Source organism: Haliotis rubra, unplaced genomic scaffold, assembly GCF_003918875.1.
Source record: "Haliotis rubra isolate DU_JTF1 unplaced genomic scaffold, ASM391887v1 Scf73, whole genome shotgun sequence".
In the NCBI taxonomy this organism is placed as follows: Eukaryota; Metazoa; Mollusca; class Gastropoda; order Lepetellida; family Haliotidae; genus Haliotis; species Haliotis rubra.
In genome coordinates this window covers 653,120-670,869 of record NW_025767446.1, presented here as the reverse complement: position 1 = coordinate 670,869, position 17,750 = coordinate 653,120, and the positions used below count along the sequence as shown (strand labels likewise).

Genomic DNA, 17,750 nt, shown 5'->3' with positions numbered 1-17,750 from the left:
CTCTTCTCACCTATTTAATGAAGTTAACTCGACCTGCCGTTTGTGCCATTTGACCTCCCGGTTCACGCATATGTAGAGTAGCTCAGGTCAAGCTGAACAAACTTTTTTTGTAACTGAACTGAACTTTTTTTTATTAAACTCAGTTCTTAATCAGAGGTAACACTGATATATTATTAGTAATTCCCAAATACTCAATACTCAAATACTCATGCTGTGCTGGAGTACAGAATTAACCAAACATAAACGCACTTGGCGAACACTCGCTATGTATGTTGTATGCTATTCACTAATTGTATGCCCATTGATTGATACCAATTTTAATTTCAGCTTAATGGCGGTCTTGTCCAAGATGGTTCGATCAGTGAAGACTCATACTCGCTGGAAGTAGTTGGTTCAAGTCCTCCATCTTATCATTTCCAAACCTCTGACAAAAATATCAGATGCCAGTTTGTATTCAATTTTGGATTAACATATGCGGAGTGTTTGGCAACCGACTACTACAGCCCATCGTGTGGTATTTGCACAGTCGGTAGTAATGACATCAGCACAGAGGCGAATATCAAACAATTCTTCGAGAGAAACAGCCTTCCCGGTTCCAGGTATTTTACTTCGACTCTTTTCACTTAAGCGTCACAGGAATGCCATGTTATGAGAAGGGGGCAAGGAATGATATATGTTGTCTTTGTCGTGTGAAACTGTAAACTTAAATATTAATTGACATTACATATTAATAATGGCTTTTATATTTCGCTGTCTCCACGCCATGAAGGTATGCTCAAAGCGCATCACACACTATTACCCCGGATAAGCCAAGCTGCCTGTTAGGCGCTAGAAGGTTATAGCCACGTGACTTACCCGAACCCATTTTCTGCTGGGTGAACAGAGGAAATTTTGAACAAACTCACTTGCTTAAGGTGAGACAAATAAACGTTAAAAATAATGACGACACTGACGAATATGGTAGGATGCTACATACTATCGGTCTATGAAGAATTAATCAAACTACAGACTCTATCAAAGCATCTTATCAGCTTCTTGTAACTTCTTAATCCCTCTTGTTTATTGGCTTCAGTGCTATTTGTTGTTCCTTGTCCCCAACTGGCCTCTTCCAATTATGTACCACCAGTTGTTATTCAATTACATGTTGTTGTTAATGTTAATCTGTTGTTTGTCGAAACATACCATGTATATAAACTTCGCATCATTTGGTCGTAGTCACTTTCAGCTTGATAATGGTGTAAGAATCTACACCGAAACGTCGCTCTATCTATAAACAAGACGTTGTCATCCATAAAGTTGTATGTTTCATTTTCAACTCGTTTATCCTTGTCAAGCTGGTGTCTGAGACGCTTTTTACAATAAAACTGATCTGAGATCTGGGTTCTGAACATAGCGCAGCGACATTCGTAAGCCTATGATAAACTATATTGTTACGACACAGGCTAGCTACTCTCGAAACGTTCGTAGCCCTACTCCTACTTCTTAAGCCCACTCTTAACACACTGGCTACGATCAAAGTTAAGAATCCTTAGGGCTACGAACGTTTCGAGAGCAAGGGCACAGGCTAGCTATTCTCGAAACCTCCATAGCCCTACAAAATTCTTAAGCCCATTCTTAACACACTGGCTACTGGCTACGATCAAAGTTAAGAATTCTTAGGGCTATGAACGTTTCGAGAATAAGGGTCCTGTGCCTAGATTTTCGAAGCTCTCTTAGCGCTGAGATAGTCGTAAGTGCCATACATTAACATTAACTTACGACTATCTTAGCGCTGAGAGAGCTTCGAAATTCTAGGCCCTGGTCCGTGACGTTCGTAAAGCCACGACATTCGTAAGCCTATGAAAAACGTGTTCCTCCTCTCGTATTTGTGGCCTATTGTGCTGATAACGTTACAGCAGTTTGTTACGTTACGAACGCTTTGTGGATCGGTACCCAGGGTATCACCTTCACGAGCGCGAATCCATGAATATTAATAGACGCGCCATTTAATGCAATATTTTAATGCAATATTTGAGGTTAGGTAGGGTAATAATGAAGTGTTATGGTAGCTGGACAATACATTTACGTGAGTTACCTTTGCCTAGGAGTGAGTGAGAATGCCTTTTATGCCGCCTTTAGCAATAATTCAACAACATCATGGTGGTGGACACCAGAAAAGGTGTCAAATATTGTACTCACGCGGGGAATCGAACCCGGGTATTCAGTGTGACGTGTCATTAGGCTACCCCACCGCCTCTTATTTGACTAGGTGGTGGTGGTGGTGGAATTGGGTTTAACGTCGTGCTTGAGAATATTTCGCTCATATGAGGACGTGCATGCGTGTGTAGGTGTATGTGCGGCTGCTTGTACTAGCCCAGACTGAAGCTGGTTTTATAGTGCTAGCCCACTGAGATACCATGCCGCAGTGAAGCATGAATACCCCACTCAGACACATTATACTGACTCCGAGCCGACCAGTCCTTGTTGTACCCATTAATGCCGAGCGCCAGGCAGGGACCAACAAGTACCATATTTTAACGTCTTTTGGTATGACGCAGTCGGGGATCGAACCCGCGACCTTCCGCACTCCGGGCGGACGCTCTAACCACTACACCACGGAGTATTTGACTAGGGTTTTACGTTGCATGTTTGTTCCAGTTGCCTCCCTCCCCCCGGGACAGGAAACAGAAACTACGATAGCAACATTTGGAACACCAGTGGTCATAACTACACCCGAAACTGTGACTACAATGGCGGCTCCAAGTACACCTGTACCAACGACACCTGTACCTGGTGAAACGACAGGTGAGCATTATGGAAAAACTAATACACACCCATACCTTTCTCAAAGACGGTTTTAGCATATTTCTTTTCTTTCGAGTACATCTGAAATGATGAAAGACAAAGGAAATTTGTATTACTAATTCATTTCGGACATGTCTGAAGTTCTCCTTATCTGAAAGTTTATTGCCCGTTATTACGTTACGAAGAACACAAATTATGTATTACAAAATGGACTTTTCACGATTACGCTGATAAGGCCACATAAACTAGATTTCTTGTTTCTCATCACTACTTTTTTTAAAATGGGTATGTAGGGCGGATTTTATTTATATTTTTTAATATTTTTTTCTGATTTTCTATACAGTGTTCGTCGAATGCCGGAAGCTGAAACGGATTTAGGAAATCTGCGGGCTTTACACACGCAAATTTACCAATGCAAAATAAAATCTATTTTTTAGGGTCGCCAACAGAGACTCCAGAGTGTGCAAATCCGAAACCGAAATGTGGTGAGATCGGTGAAGCTCTCAAAAACTGCGAAGGAGCACAGGCGGTTGTTGACCGTTGCATCAAAGAAACATGCGGGAGTGAAGACGTCTGCAGCTTCGTAACCGACGCGATTCGGTTACTTCAAGTGGCCTACGATAAGAATCAAGAAATATGTGCTTCCATTTCCGCAGCAAGAAGAGCAGTTAGAAAGATGAGGCGGTTGACAGATTGTGGTATGTAATCATCTATGACAATATACACGGCAAAATTATCAAAGGCTAGACCCTTTAATGTTACACAAACCCCTTAACCCTTTAATGTTACACAAACCCCTTGGGATCCGGGTAAGAACTGGTTTTCAGCAGCCCATGCTTCTCGTAAGAGACTAACGGGATCGGGTGGTCAGCCTCGCTGACTTGGCTGACACATGTCATCGCATCACAATTGCGTAGATCGATGCTCATGGTGTTGATCAATGGATTGTCTGGTCCAGAATTGATTATTAACACACCGCCGCCATATAGATGGAATATTGCTGAGTGAGGCGTTAAACAACACACAAATAATATTACGCAACTGATATTTTCCAGTCAGGATAAGTGAACAGAATAGTTCAGGATCGCTGAGTGTGGCTTAGAACAACAGACAAAAGTTGCTGATCAGTTTTTCAATAAGTCACTAGCATAACCGTTTTTTAAAGATGCTTTGCTAATGCTTCTGAAACAAATATGCTCATGATATTGTCACAATTGTACAATCGACTATGCTTTTGGCAGAGATTCTTTATCAATGTGGAAAGGGTTTGTCGCTTCTATTGCTATAACTTGAATGCTGAAACATTGCTGAATGTTGCGTTCTGGAATTATTCAGTTCGATACGGAGGAACGCTATTTCAACCGTTTAAATATTATGTTGGCTTGACAGGGAAAGAATGTTTCTGTAAAAACAAACTTTAGTTTGTACTTTTTGACGGATAAAAGCAGATTTTTGTATAAGGAATTATTATCCTTAGGTACGCTACTAGAACAAGGAATTGTTACAATGTTATAACATAATATTATGTACATACGAGTGAGGTTTAGTTCAATTCAACGGATGCCTATATTGGACTTGCAGCAGCTCAATGTGTATGTGAGATATAGATCTATCAAGAAAATATGTAATTGGCTTTATAGGAGCATGTTTTTAACATATAATACTGATTTCCAAACATACCTAGTGTCCAACTTTCATCACGAACTTGTTCATACTTTTTGAACCTGGAGATTTTTTGTGATCACTTTAGAAATTGTTACCTTTTTGAAGCTCCTAAAATTGTACAATTTTGAAACGAAAAATAGATTTTGAAAACCATCTGAATATGTCCGATAACATGTGTCCTATTTTTGTAATATTTTGTAATTTCAGTGGACCAGTTGTACCTTGTCTGTTAACAGTTGTGTATTTTTTACGTAATCTACCATTGTAGACGACTCACCGGCGATACCAGCGTGCAAGTCTGCCAAATGGAGGCGCCGATACGCATCCCCCCCTCTGCCTAGGACGTGTTCATATCCCTTCCGCTCTGACGAAAGTGTCGGCGCAAATAATCTTGACGTCATGTGTGTGTGCATTCCCGGTTATGTACTTAAACCGTCCGCCGGTCCTAGCGGTATGGACTGTGTTCCCGTCGCTGAATGCGGCTGCAGATACGGGACACAGTATCTAGAGGTAATTTCTAAAGAATGTAAAGGTTAAATTGTTTCATGACTTGTCTTAGCTTTTTGTAATGTGTTACTAATTTTAATACATTGAACAAGATATGTATAAATTTAATTGACCTTCGAACAAGCACCCTCCTAGGAACTTTCAGAAAATTATCCAAACTTTTCAACTCTCTTCTTTCTGAATTTTTATCGTAGAAGATTTTCTTTTCCCAAGAAATTTCTGCATTAATTTCTTTAAACTGTCATATAATATTTGGACCAAATGGAAGTCGAAGTTTCATAAAAATATTTTTTCATAAGTCAAGAGAGGTACAGAGTATTGTGGTTCAATATTTCGGAAGTTTTTGTCGCCTTGTTACTTATAGCCTCACTATGTTGAACAATCTATTAAATAATTGTTCAAACTGTTTCTGATGTCCCCCGTCATGATATTGCTGGAATATTGCTAAAAGCGGCATAAAACTAAACTCACTCACACACTCGATAGACATATTTGTTCCCTTTGGGGTTTTGCCAACTGATAAAAGCAAATGTCAGTTTCCGTTTTCAGTCTGCAAATATCAGAATCGCTTATAACCAAATGATCATATTACACTTTCCGCAGATCGGGGAATACTACGAGGACAAGGACACATGCACTGGAACACAGTTATGCTCAGCATTTAATACTATTGTACCTGCAAACAAATCGTGTGTTGAAAACGCCGAGTGCAAAGATGGCAAGTGCGTTTGCGAAGAGGGCTTCATGGGCAATGGTGTTGAACTATGCGAAAAAGGTATGCAAAAACCCTATATAGACTGACATTATTTTTAGGTGACAGGCAACCCGCCTACAAGTATTGAAGCATGATATATCACATGTTCGTAGTAGAAGTACATTTTGAAAAAAATCATTTTTGAAAAATAGGTATTAGGTATCCCTTAATCATAATATATAGCGCAGGATGAACCTCTGTTTTCCTCAGATGCGTATTACGTGAACACCCGGATTAGAATTGGTCTTCATCAACCAATGCTTGCAGGCTCGTTGGCATTGTTGATGTATGTCGTCGTATCCTAACTGCGTACTTTGAACCTCATTGTTGTCAATCACTGGATTTTCTGGCCCGGACTAGGTTATTCTAGAATTGTTGCTGAGACCTAACAAGACGAAGAGCTGCGTGAACTAGAGGATCATTCTTAACTTATGTTATATTTGGGGTTGCACTTTCTTAGTAAAGTACAGATTCTAGAACTTTTGTTAAGTTGAGTGCACCTAATCGCCAACACACAAAGTCAGCGGCCTAAACCGCTCAGCCACCGCGGCTTCCACAAAAATGGAAGTCGGGCAACTGGTAGTCTGCGGACTTTGTGTACCCCTCTGACAAGTGTAAATTGGCACAGCTTCTTAAAACGTGGTCAAATGTAAGTTATGCTATATTTGGGATTACACTTTTTACTAAAGTGAAGAATCTAATCCTGGGGAATACTCAACCCAACAAAAGTACTAGACTCAGTACTTGACTTAGAATGTGTAATCCCAAATATATGGTGGCAATGGAAATGGGTTTATAGTCATTTCTTAATATCAGTCGGCCATTGCGGACCCAACCGAATAAGCACGATTGAATATTCACAGTACCATACTGATGTGTCAGCGATTCCAGCATTTGCTTGTTTCGTTTTTAGCCACACTCAGTCTTGGTGTAAACTTTCTTTTGCTAGGTACTGTTTGTGTAAAAGTGATGGTTAGGATACATGTATTTTATCCGAGCTGTACAATTTCGTACCAGCATAATTGCTTATGCTACGATCACCATGGTTCTAATTTTCCCTTGAATGTCTCGGTGTAAAATATTGTAAGCGTCATTGGTCCATTGTACACACTAAAGTGACTTTAAAAACTCTCTACTAGATGAATATTATTGTTTATTACAACTGATACTTTTGAAAAAGAGAAAATGGGAAAGCATTGTTTGAAAAAAGGTTTTCGGGATCATATTTTCTACATTCTTACAAAGACACATGTTTTACACAGACAATTATGCAATTAACCACGAATGCATCGCATATTACACAGGTGCATTATAGAATAATAACGAGGACGACGGGGAACAGTCACTCTCGGTTGTCTATCTGATTCTATTCAGTAGAGATCAATAGTTTTTTCCATGGATCACTGAAATCATCGATAACACCATGAGCTATCTTTAAGTTGAAATATTCGATTATCCTGCTGCCAGCAAGGAACTAGTAACGTAGCCGAACTATTACTGAGTTGTTATACTGCAGACAATAAAATATAACGATGGCGACAAATAATAACTTAACCAGATTTTCAGAGAAATGTTCCTTATATTGTCTTGTAGAGATCGACTATCCCGAGAAGAGATGCGTCGAGAGCTATGACTCCGTCGCCGGCATCAACAGGTTGACGTGCGAGTGCAAGATGGGATACGCTTCTACTTGCGAGACGTGTGTTGGTATGTTTCACAGTGCAAACGAATTCAGCTCTAGCTATAGAGCGGTTGTTATGGGTCGGTTATGGGACTGTGAGGTCTTATGAGGGGATTTAGCACTTACGAGAAAAATAGCGTTAATTAATGATAACGAAAAAGCAAAAAAGAGTGCGCCACAATCTAACGTTCTTAAACGGGGTTAGATTTTCTTAAAGCTTTCGGGGCGATGAGCTTGCCTAGTGGTTGAAGTGTTGGCTTGTCACGCGGAAGACCCGAATCGATTCCCCACATGGGTACAATGTGTGAAGCCAATTTCTGGTGTCCCTCGCCGTGATATTGCTGGAATATTGCTAAAAGCGGCGTAAAACCATACTCACTCGCTTTCGGACATTCCATTTCTTGGTAAGTATGTGGAAAAGTATACTTCGACCTCCTATAAAAGTATATATGCCAGGCTGCATTCATCATGTCTTATATAGATACCTTTCATAGGAAGTAGGTGAGGTGAAATGGGGTTTAACGTCGCACGTAAGAATATTTCGCTCATATGACGACGTGCATGCGTGTGTATGTGTACTGCTGCTTGTACTAGCCCAGACTGAAGCTGGTTTTATAGTGCTAGCTCACTGAGATACCATGCCGCAGTTAAGCACGAATACCCCACTCAGACACATTATACTGACTCCGAGCCGACCAGTCTTTGATGTACCCATTAATGCCGAGCGCCAGGCAGGGACCAACAAGTACCATATTTTAACGTCTTTTGGTATGACGCGACCGGGGATCAAACCTGCGATCTTCCGCTCTTTGGGCGGACGCTCTAACCACTACACCACGGAGGCGGTCTCATATGAAGTAACATTAATAATGATAACAATAATAATTCATTTATGTAGCGCCTAGTGTCCATCTGACTGGAATCTGGACGCTATAGTCACAAACGGCCTGTGAGGCGCTAGAAGGTTAATAGTCACGTGATTTATCTCACCGGGTACCCATTTTATACTGGGTGAACAGAGATAATGTTGAACAAACTGACTTGCCTTGAGACCACACGTATCACATGTGCTTCGTTGTGGAGCAGGACTGAAGTCTTTGAAACTCTCAGGAGTCAAGCTGCCAAACACGGTCACCCATCCTAGGACTCTCCGCGTTCAACTGATTTGTGACCTGAGCTCTATGCGCAGGACCACACACCACCACACCGACACATTAAATAGGAAGTGTTCATATTACTAGGTAATGTGTAAGTACTAGGTTATATCGATATATTAACACAGTGCTGTGAATGAATCAATTCATGGATACAGGATGAGCTTGTTCATGTATTATATATTTGATGAACATTGTCTACGCAGATATCGACGAATGTGCCAACAGCAATGAGTGCGGTCCAGGAACGAAATGCTTTAATCTGCCTGGAAGCTATCAATGCGATTGCAAGACGGGATTCACCAGAGAGTCAAACACTACATGCAAAGGTACGTGGGCCAGGGTTGGTCCTAGTTATAGGACCGTGAAGACTCGGGTTAGAACTGGTCTTTAGCAACCTATGCTTGTCGTAAAAGGCGACTAACGGGATCGGGTGGTCAGGCCCGCTGACTTGGTTGACACATGTCATCGTATCCCAACTGTGTAGATCGATGCTCATGCTGTTAATCACTGGACTGTCTGCAAAAGGTAGGAGCTATAATGTCTCTTTAATGACACATTCTTCAAATGACCTTGCGATGGCGAGAGATATTTTTCATGATCTTATTTATCCTTGTGTTCAGATATCAAGGAATGCGAGAACAACCCGTGTCCAGAAAACTCCATATGCTACGAAGGAGAAGGCTCTTACTACTGCAAGTGTTGTGAAGGATTCCAGAAGAATGGCGATAAATGTGAAGGTTAGTAGTGCCAATATCAGAATGTGTATCCGTTCCCGTATCATAGAAGATTAAGGTTGTCCAACTTCCCCCTGATTGGAGAAGCACTGAGTGTAGTAACGTGTAAAGGTTGTCTAGCTTTCCCCTGATGGTAGAAACACTGAGGTGTTACGATTGTCTAGCTGTACACTGGTGGTAGAAACACTGACGTGTTACGATTGTCTAGCTGTACCCTGATGGTAGAAACACTGAGGTGTTACGATTGTCTAGCTATACCCTGATGGTAGAAACACTGAGGTGTTACGATTGTCTAGCTATACCCTGATGGTAGAAACACTGACGTGTTACGATTGTCTAGCTATCCCCTGATGGTAGAAACACTGAGTGTGTTGTGGGGTGTTAAGATTAATAATATTCATCTTTCCCCTGATGGTAGAAACACTAAATGGATACATACCACTTTCTTTCAGCCATTGATAAATCGAACCCCCCAAACAAATGCTGCACTTGCGTACTGGCACAATGTTCTGTCGCTCCCAACGGAAATGCAGATGCTGGTTGTTATGTGGATAATGGCGAGGAGACGTCTTATGACAGTTTCCACACGGCGTTCATTTATCGATGCATCAAGAACCTGCCATTCAAGGTGGATGACTACAAATACAGACCATGCACAACCCCAGTAGAGACAGTTACCACGACAACCCCTGGAGGTAAGAAATAATCACATGCTGTTGTGTCCATGCACGTACGTAATCTGTGTGTCCGTATGCGCGTACGTCATCTGTGTGTCCGTATGCACGTACGTCATCTGTGTGTCCGTATGCACGTACGTCATCTGTGTGTCCGTGTGTATGAACACAGATGTATGTATAAGAATTCCCGTCTTCGCCAGTTAGTGATGAAACATGCATGGCTTATAGTCAGTGGTTGTTGCCAAGTGCTCATACCTCCCGCACTAGAGTTTGCGTAGTTGCCTAACTCGAGTGTACCAAAATACTTTCATCGATCGTTTGAATTCTAGACATTGGTTATGATTAGTGTTCTTCGTTTGGCCAGGTAAAGATTGTAATCCGTACACTCTGCAATCTTTCCACATTGCCCTGAGATGCCGCCCTCGAACTGAAATATTGTTGACATAATTTGCTCACAAAGTTCCTGCGGAACTCCAATCCTTTTAAGGTAGACTTGTGGCCATTGTTGCGCTAAGGTCACCTTGTAAAACGAAGTGTCTCAAGCGTTCAAAATTGGTTAAATCCAAGGAATCAATACTGAATCAAACGACTAGTGTTCTAGCTTAACTTTATACCGTTAACAACCTACACTGACATAACATCAACTTTTTCAGCGTTGCCAACTACAACACCTGCAGCCGATACGACTACGCAACCACCAGATCCATGTCGGGACACCGTCGTGTGTAATCTTTCTGATGAGAATGACAAAACGATTGGTGCGTATATTCTCCTGTAACTAAGTGCTTGGGTTATATTCAGAACCAGCTATAAATACGTCTCCTAGAACGCCTAACTAGGCGGTGGGGTAGCTTAGTTGGTAAAGCGTTCGCTTGTCACGACGAAGACCTGGGTTCGATTCCCCACATGGGTATAATGTATGAGGTTCAATTCTGGTGTTCCCCGCTGTGATATTGCTGGAGTATTGCTAAAAGCGGCGTAAAGCCATACTTACTGTCTCGCCAACGTCTAGCTGGTTCGTTGTACAAACTTTGTAATATCGTGACTGGTTTGTTGTGAAAACAAAGTTGCAGCCAACATGTATGGTATATCTGGTACCGTGCATAAATTCCTCAGACAGTTGTAACCAACATCTTGACTGGTTGGTTGTTAGAACACTTCAGACACTTGTACTCACCATATTTTCTGCCTGGTTGTCAAAACACTTCTGACACGTATGACATTTGCAATAAAAATATTTACTGTCTGGTTGTCAAAAGACTTCCGATATTTGTAACCAACATCTTGACTGGCTGTTTACAGAAAACTTCAGACTGTTATAATCAACATATTTACTGTCTGGTTGTAATCAACATATTTTGTCAAAAGACTTCCGATATTTGTAACCAACATCTTGACTGGCTGTTTACAGAAAACTTCAGACTGTTATAATCAACATATTTACTGTCTGGTTGTCAAAAGACTTCCGATATTTGTAACCAACATCTTGACTGGCTGTTTACAGAAAACTTCAGACTGTTATAATCAACATATTTACTGTCTGGTTGTCAAAAGACTTCCGATATTTGTAACCAACATCTTGACTGGCTGTTTACAGAAAACTTCAGACTGTTATAATCAACATATTTACTGTCTGGTTGTCAAAAGACTTCCGATATTTGTAACCAACATCTTGACTGGCTGTTTACAGAAAACTTCAGACTGTTATAATCAACATATTTACTGTCTGGTTGTCAAAAAGACTTCCGATACTTCCGATATTTGTACAGAAAACCAACATCTTGACTGGCTGTTTACAGAAAACTTCAGACTGTTATAATCAACATATTTACTGTCTGGTTGTCAAAAGACTTCCGATATTTGTAACCAACATCTTGACTGGCTGTTTACAGAAAACTTCAGACTGTTATAATCAACATATTTACTGTCTGGTTGTCAAAAGACTTCCGATATTTGTAACCAACATCTTGACTGGCTGTTTACAGAAAACTTCAGACTGTTATAATCAACATATTTACTGTCTGGTTGTCAAAAGACTTCCGATATTTGTAACCAACATCTTGACTGGCTGTTTACAGAAAACTTCAGACTGTTATAATCAACATATTTACTGTCTGGTTGTCAAAAGACTTCCGATATTTGTAACCAGCAACTGAACTGCTTCTCTTGTAGCGATTGTCTGAAATCACTCTTTTCATTTTGATTGTTTAAAGCTCCCGTATGCAGTGAAAACAACGTGAAATTCCCGAACTTGTGTGCCTTCAAACAAGCAGAATGTAGAGGAAACAACAACAGCCCGCCCCAGGAGTTGCCAGCGTACACCCGTGGGGAATGTCCAACCACTACACCACCACCAACTTCACCAGATCCAACCAGTAAGTTGGTGGGCATATAGCCTGAATCTCTCCTGAATCTCTCACACACACACACACACACACACACACACACACACACACACACACACACACACACACACACACACACACACACACACACACACACACACACACACACACACACACACACACACATTAAATCATGGCCGGACCTAATTGGTGTCAGGTGAAAATGAACTGTGCACCCCCCTTCTCAAAAAGTTGTATCCGCTCCTGCTGTGGGTGTCAAGCCCTAAGTAAGCCTACTTATTCCATTTATATAGTTCGTCTCTGGAGTGCAGTGTGTACAGCATCTGAGTATATGTTTCACGGAATATTAGTTAAAAAAATAGAATTAAAATTTAGATTTGATACTGCAGTTGCCACACGGCTGAAATATTACCGTATGTTGCATAAAACCCACAGTATAACATCGTATAAATCAAGTTCGGGTATTGACAAGTTGGCTATTATAGAAAACTAAATACTAATGTAAATGCTGTTGTTCTTTCGATCAGGTCCATTTGACTGGGGCCCGTGGGGAGCCTACGAACCATGCGATGCACCTGATTGCGACACGCCCGGCAAACGGACCCGTGAACGAGACTATACTTTGAACCCAGGGGCACCAGATATTGTACCACCCGAGAGTGAACGTGTCTCTTTCATCAGCTGCAAAAAGCCTGGCTGTACACCCAAACCAACAGGTGAGTAATGTAATTTTATGTATATTTATTCAGGTGGTACCGTTCCTTGTGTAGTTAGAGACTCTGTGGTAATCATCTGTAGCCCAGGTAAGAATTGGTCTTCAGTAACCCATGGTTGTCGTAAGAGGCGACTAACGGGATCGGGTGATCATGCTCGCTGACATAATTGACACATGTCATCGTATCTCAGTTGCGTAGATCGATGCTCATGCTGTTGATCACTGGATTGTCTCATCCAAACTCGATTATTCACAGACCGCTGACCAAATATTTTTGGAACATTTTTGAGAGCGGCGTCAAACCACAACAACAATCAATCAATCAATCAATCAATCAATATAACGCAATACTTTTGGTAAATGAAGACGACTTAGTTTCCGGACTGTCAAAGATTATCGATATATAATCTACACAATGCTAAGTCTTAAAAAGAAGCATGTAAAAAAAAAAGCTTACAAAATAAATTCCAAATATCCTGTGTATATTTACGTTGATATTAAGGAAACATATATATTTCTGAAACAAAGGATTCTTTCACTCAGGAATGGGATAAACGTAAGAATTAAATTCACAAGTAAAGTTTCCGTCCCGTGTAACTGTGTTTCATTCTCTGTATCACCCCTAATGACATTAAGGATAATTCTTTGCAACTGCAAACATGCATGTAAATAAAATATACTTACATCCTTGTCTTGTTTCTCTTAACAAAATTGAAATCTACTTTTACAGCGGCACCTACTACTGTGGTTCCCGACAAATGTGAATTTCTCCAATGCGGAAGCGAAATTAACCCAGTTTGCGGTGCTATTGCTAATGGAAGCCCAACTACATACGACTCGGAGTGCAGACTTAAGGAACGTGCATGCGACAGTACGCCGAGATCTATATACAGGGTCGTATCAAGATCTAAATGCCCAGACAAAGAAGGAGGTTAGTTTGTTTTTCAAACTCTGAACTCTTATAATGATAGAGTTTTGGTAAAATAATATATTTCAAGACATAAAGTTCTTTTCTTAAAGGATAATTCCGAGTAACAATTTCCAGGTAAGGGAAAGGAATTTAGTTGCCGTAAAATAAACCATGTAGCCGAAGACGACATTGAAATCAGTGAGTCACTCACAACAATAACAATGTGCGTTATCTCAGTGTATGTTGACGTGGGAACCCGCGCAGATCCGGGTTACAATAATTGGTCTTCAGCAACCCACGCTTGTAAGAGGCGACTAACGGGATCGGGTGGTCAGGCTCGCTGACTTGGTTGACACATGTCATCGTATCCCAATTGCGTGGATTGATGTTCATGCTGTTGATCACTGGATTGTCCGGTCCAGACTCGATTATTTACAGACCGCCGCCATATAGCTGGAATATTGCTGAGTGCGGCGTTATGCAACAACCAACCAACTTGATGTGGGTGGAAGGGACGAAGTGAGCCTATTTGTTACATTTAATTCGTAGCCTAGTGGTTTAAGGCGTTCGTTCGTCACACTGAAGACCCGGGTTCGATTCCCACGTGGGCACAATTTGTTAAGCTCCTTTCTTGTGTCCCCCGACGTGATATTGCTGGAATATTGCTAAAAGCGGCGTAAAACCAACTCACTCACTCATTTAATTCGTCAAAGGCATACACTACCTCTGGAGTAAGTCTGTACAGCATTCAGTACTTGTTTCACGGAAGATGAGGCATTCGTGCGACATAGGAATACACGAGGTTATTCAATTATGTCCTCGAGATTATTTATTTTATCATTGCTGTTTCACATTTATAGTTTCATGTTTATGTTTTTCTAGGGCTCCTTTCACGAAGCAACTTTTACTAAGGTCAATCTTAACTCCCATTCTTTAACATTGCACTAAGGTTACCTTCCCTAAATTAACCTTAGTGCAATGTTAAAGAATGGGAGTAAAGGTTAACCTTAGTAAAGGTTGCTTCGTGAAAGGAGCCCCTGGTGTCCCCCGCCGTGATAATGCCGGAATATTGCTAATAAGGCGTAAAACACTCACTCACTCAACTTTATGATACAGAACCCGAACCACCCAAGCTCTGCAATGACGGACCTGTCTTGAAGAAGGTGCAATACAACATCACACGTGGAGCCATATCATGTTTCTACGAGGCGGAAATGAACGTTTGCGAGTCTCTGCAATGCGTCAGCCCAGCGGGAAGTACAAGCTCCAGCATCTGCTGCAAAGGAGTTACGTTTGCTGCAGAAAAGGTGTCTGTCAATGCTTTGTGCACTGACAACTCCTTTGAAATGATACGTGTAAGTAATACTCCCCTTTCCTGATAAAATCATACCTCTATTCTAGGTCCAAATTGTGTGGACCCGTGAAGATTCGGGTTAGATTTGGTCTTCAGCATGATCCGACTAACGGGTAATGGGTGAAGTTTTAGAAAGGCATTGGGTGGTCAGGCTGGCTGACTAGGTTGACACATGTCATCGTAGCCCAATTGCGTGGATCGATGTTCATGATGTTGATCACTGGATTTTCTGGCCCAGACTTGTTTATATACAGGCCGCTGAAATGTAGCTGGAATATTACTGAGGACGGCGTCAAACAAACCAACCAATGCATTGAGCATTCTGAAATGATCCCTCAATAAAAACATTCCCAGATGTTAAATAATGTTCATATCTTTTTAACAGAGAAATACAGAACTGCGCTATTTCTTCATGATCCACATTCCTCTCCATACATAGATTTGACAATGTTTGGCTATCATATCAATCACTGGATTGTCTGGTCCAGACTCGATTCTTTACAGACCACCCCATATAGCTGGAATATAGCTGTGTGCGGCGGTAATTACCATACAGAGCCAGCACCACCACACGTGTTCCCTATTGACTTTCTGTGAAAAAGTTTGTTTGCTGTTGCGTCCAATTCCATAATTTTGTCAATGAGTATGACTAATGTATTGTTTCTGGTTGTTTCACAGTTGAGTAATCCAGAAACTTGCGCGTGTCAAGACGAGGGGGGACCATAGCCTGTCCAGGCTCCAAAAACTGAAGTACACACACATGATGTAAAAGATGTAACTGCATATACTATATAAGATGAAAATAAATACCCAGCATACTTTACTCTTGTCTGTTTCGTATTATATAGTTTTGATTTATGGGTTGGCTCAGTGGCTCACGCCCAAACCGATGGGTAATATCATGAGCATTGATCGACGCTGTAACCATGTGTTGCGTGGACTTTGGACATACGGTTGCCAATGGCATGCTGTGTCTCAACTGGAGGTGTACGATTGTCAATGGCAGGGCGCGCCCAGATATGGCGTGTACCAGCTGGAGCTAAAGGCTGTACATAGGGGCCAAACCAAGCCGATGGTTAATATCATGAGCATTGATCGATGTCGAGGCATACACTGTAACCATATGTTGCGTGGACTTTGGATCTGACCCCGTCATGATGTGTACCAGCAGGTTAAAGGCTGTACATATGTACCTTTCATTGTGTTAATCAAACCAAACCGATGGTTAATATTATGAGCATTGACCGACACCATCGAGGCATACACTGAACCACGTATGCATGGATGCAATGCCGAATCAGCATAAACAATGAAGGAGTAGCCTTGTGGATAAACCATTCGTTCGGAACGCTCACGGTCCGTGGTTCGTTTCCTCGAGTTCTGGTGTCATACGCCATGGTGCAGCAAGAATATAGCTAAAACAGGCGGAACACTACACTCACTTACACGGTGTAGGTTCTTGTATATTGCGATGTACATTATGTACACTAGATATGGTGCAGTGGTTTAAACGCTCACTCATGGACAGTAACATCCTCCATAATCTCCAGGGTATACGTTCCGATAAACCTCCACTATACCCGGGGCGGGTGAGAGAGAGAGAGAAGCCTAGTGGTTAAAGCGTTCGCTCGTCACGCCGAAGTCCCGATGTCGATTCCCCACGTGGGTACAATGTGTGAAGCGCATTTCTGGTGTCCCCTGTCGTGATATTGCTGGAATATTGCTAAAAACGGCGTAAAACCATACTCAGTCAGTCAGTCCACTAATCCCTGGAAGACCGCCTAGTGGTTAGTGTGTCCGCCCGGAGAGCGGAAGGTCGCGGGTTCGATCCCCGACCGCGTTATACCAAAAGAAGTTAAAACTATGGTACTTGTTGGTCCCTGCTTGGCGCTTGGCATTAATGGGTACAACAAGGACTGGTCGACTCGGAGTCAGTATAATGTGTCTGAGTGGGGTATTCATGCTTCACTGCGGCATGGTATCTCAGTGAGCTAGCACTATAAAACCAGCTTCAGTCTGGGCTAGTACAAAGAGCCGCACATACACATACACACGCATGCACGTCGTCATAGGAGCGAAATATTCTCAAGTACGACGTTAAACCCAACGTCTACGGCTCGGCCCGATAACTTTATTACCTCCCTTTTCTGGCTCCGCATTCTCACAGTAGCCAGTCAGATAAGCCGTTACAACCTAACTTGCCAGTATCAAAGATAGCAGCTGCAACCGGGAAGGTTTGTTCGCTGTGCGTCTCAGATGTAGGGTGAAAATCATACAGACAAATTGACAGGTGTGAAACCTTCCAAAAATATATCAAATTTGCGAGAAATGGCAATATATTCCTTAGCTCGGAGGATAGAATTTAGAGTTTTTCAATATCTTAACCATGTATACACATATTATATTCAAAAGAAATGAAATTATGTCTAAATCTTCAAAGACAATA

At 41.6% G+C, this 17,750-nt stretch overlaps 1 protein-coding gene across 1 annotated transcript; it reads left to right on the top strand.

The window, feature by feature from the left end:
- The first annotated feature begins 382 nt into the window (after positions 1-382).
- Positions 383-16,125, top strand: LOC124259604 (fibrillin-1-like). Its single transcript, XM_046693765.1, has 15 exons — positions 383-599; positions 2,638-2,784; positions 3,222-3,482; positions 4,718-4,959; positions 5,560-5,731; positions 7,304-7,417; positions 8,752-8,874; positions 9,169-9,285; positions 9,735-9,977; positions 10,613-10,717; positions 12,173-12,334; positions 12,853-13,041; positions 13,771-13,971; positions 15,067-15,305; positions 15,983-16,125. The coding sequence occupies exons 1-15, from the start codon at positions 473-475 to the stop codon at positions 16,028-16,030; spliced, it is 2,490 nt and encodes an 829-aa protein (XP_046549721.1). The 5' UTR covers positions 383-472; the 3' UTR covers positions 16,031-16,125.
- The last annotated feature ends 1,625 nt before the right edge of the window (positions 16,126-17,750 follow it).

What these genes read in the sequence shown, in the direction of transcription:
- LOC124259604 (XM_046693765.1), top strand. Translation starts at nt 473, where the DNA reads ATGCGGAGTGTTTGGCAACCGACTACTACAGCCCATCGTGTGGTATTT. An exon ending in TGTACCTGGTGAAACGACAG is followed by an intron (nt 2,785 to 3,221) that starts GTGAGCATTATG and finishes TCTATTTTTTAG; the next exon opens with GGTCGCCAACAGAGACTCCA. An exon ending in ATGCCCAGACAAAGAAGGAG is followed by an intron (nt 13,972 to 15,066) that starts GTTAGTTTGTTT and finishes TTTATGATACAG; the next exon opens with AACCCGAACCACCCAAGCTC.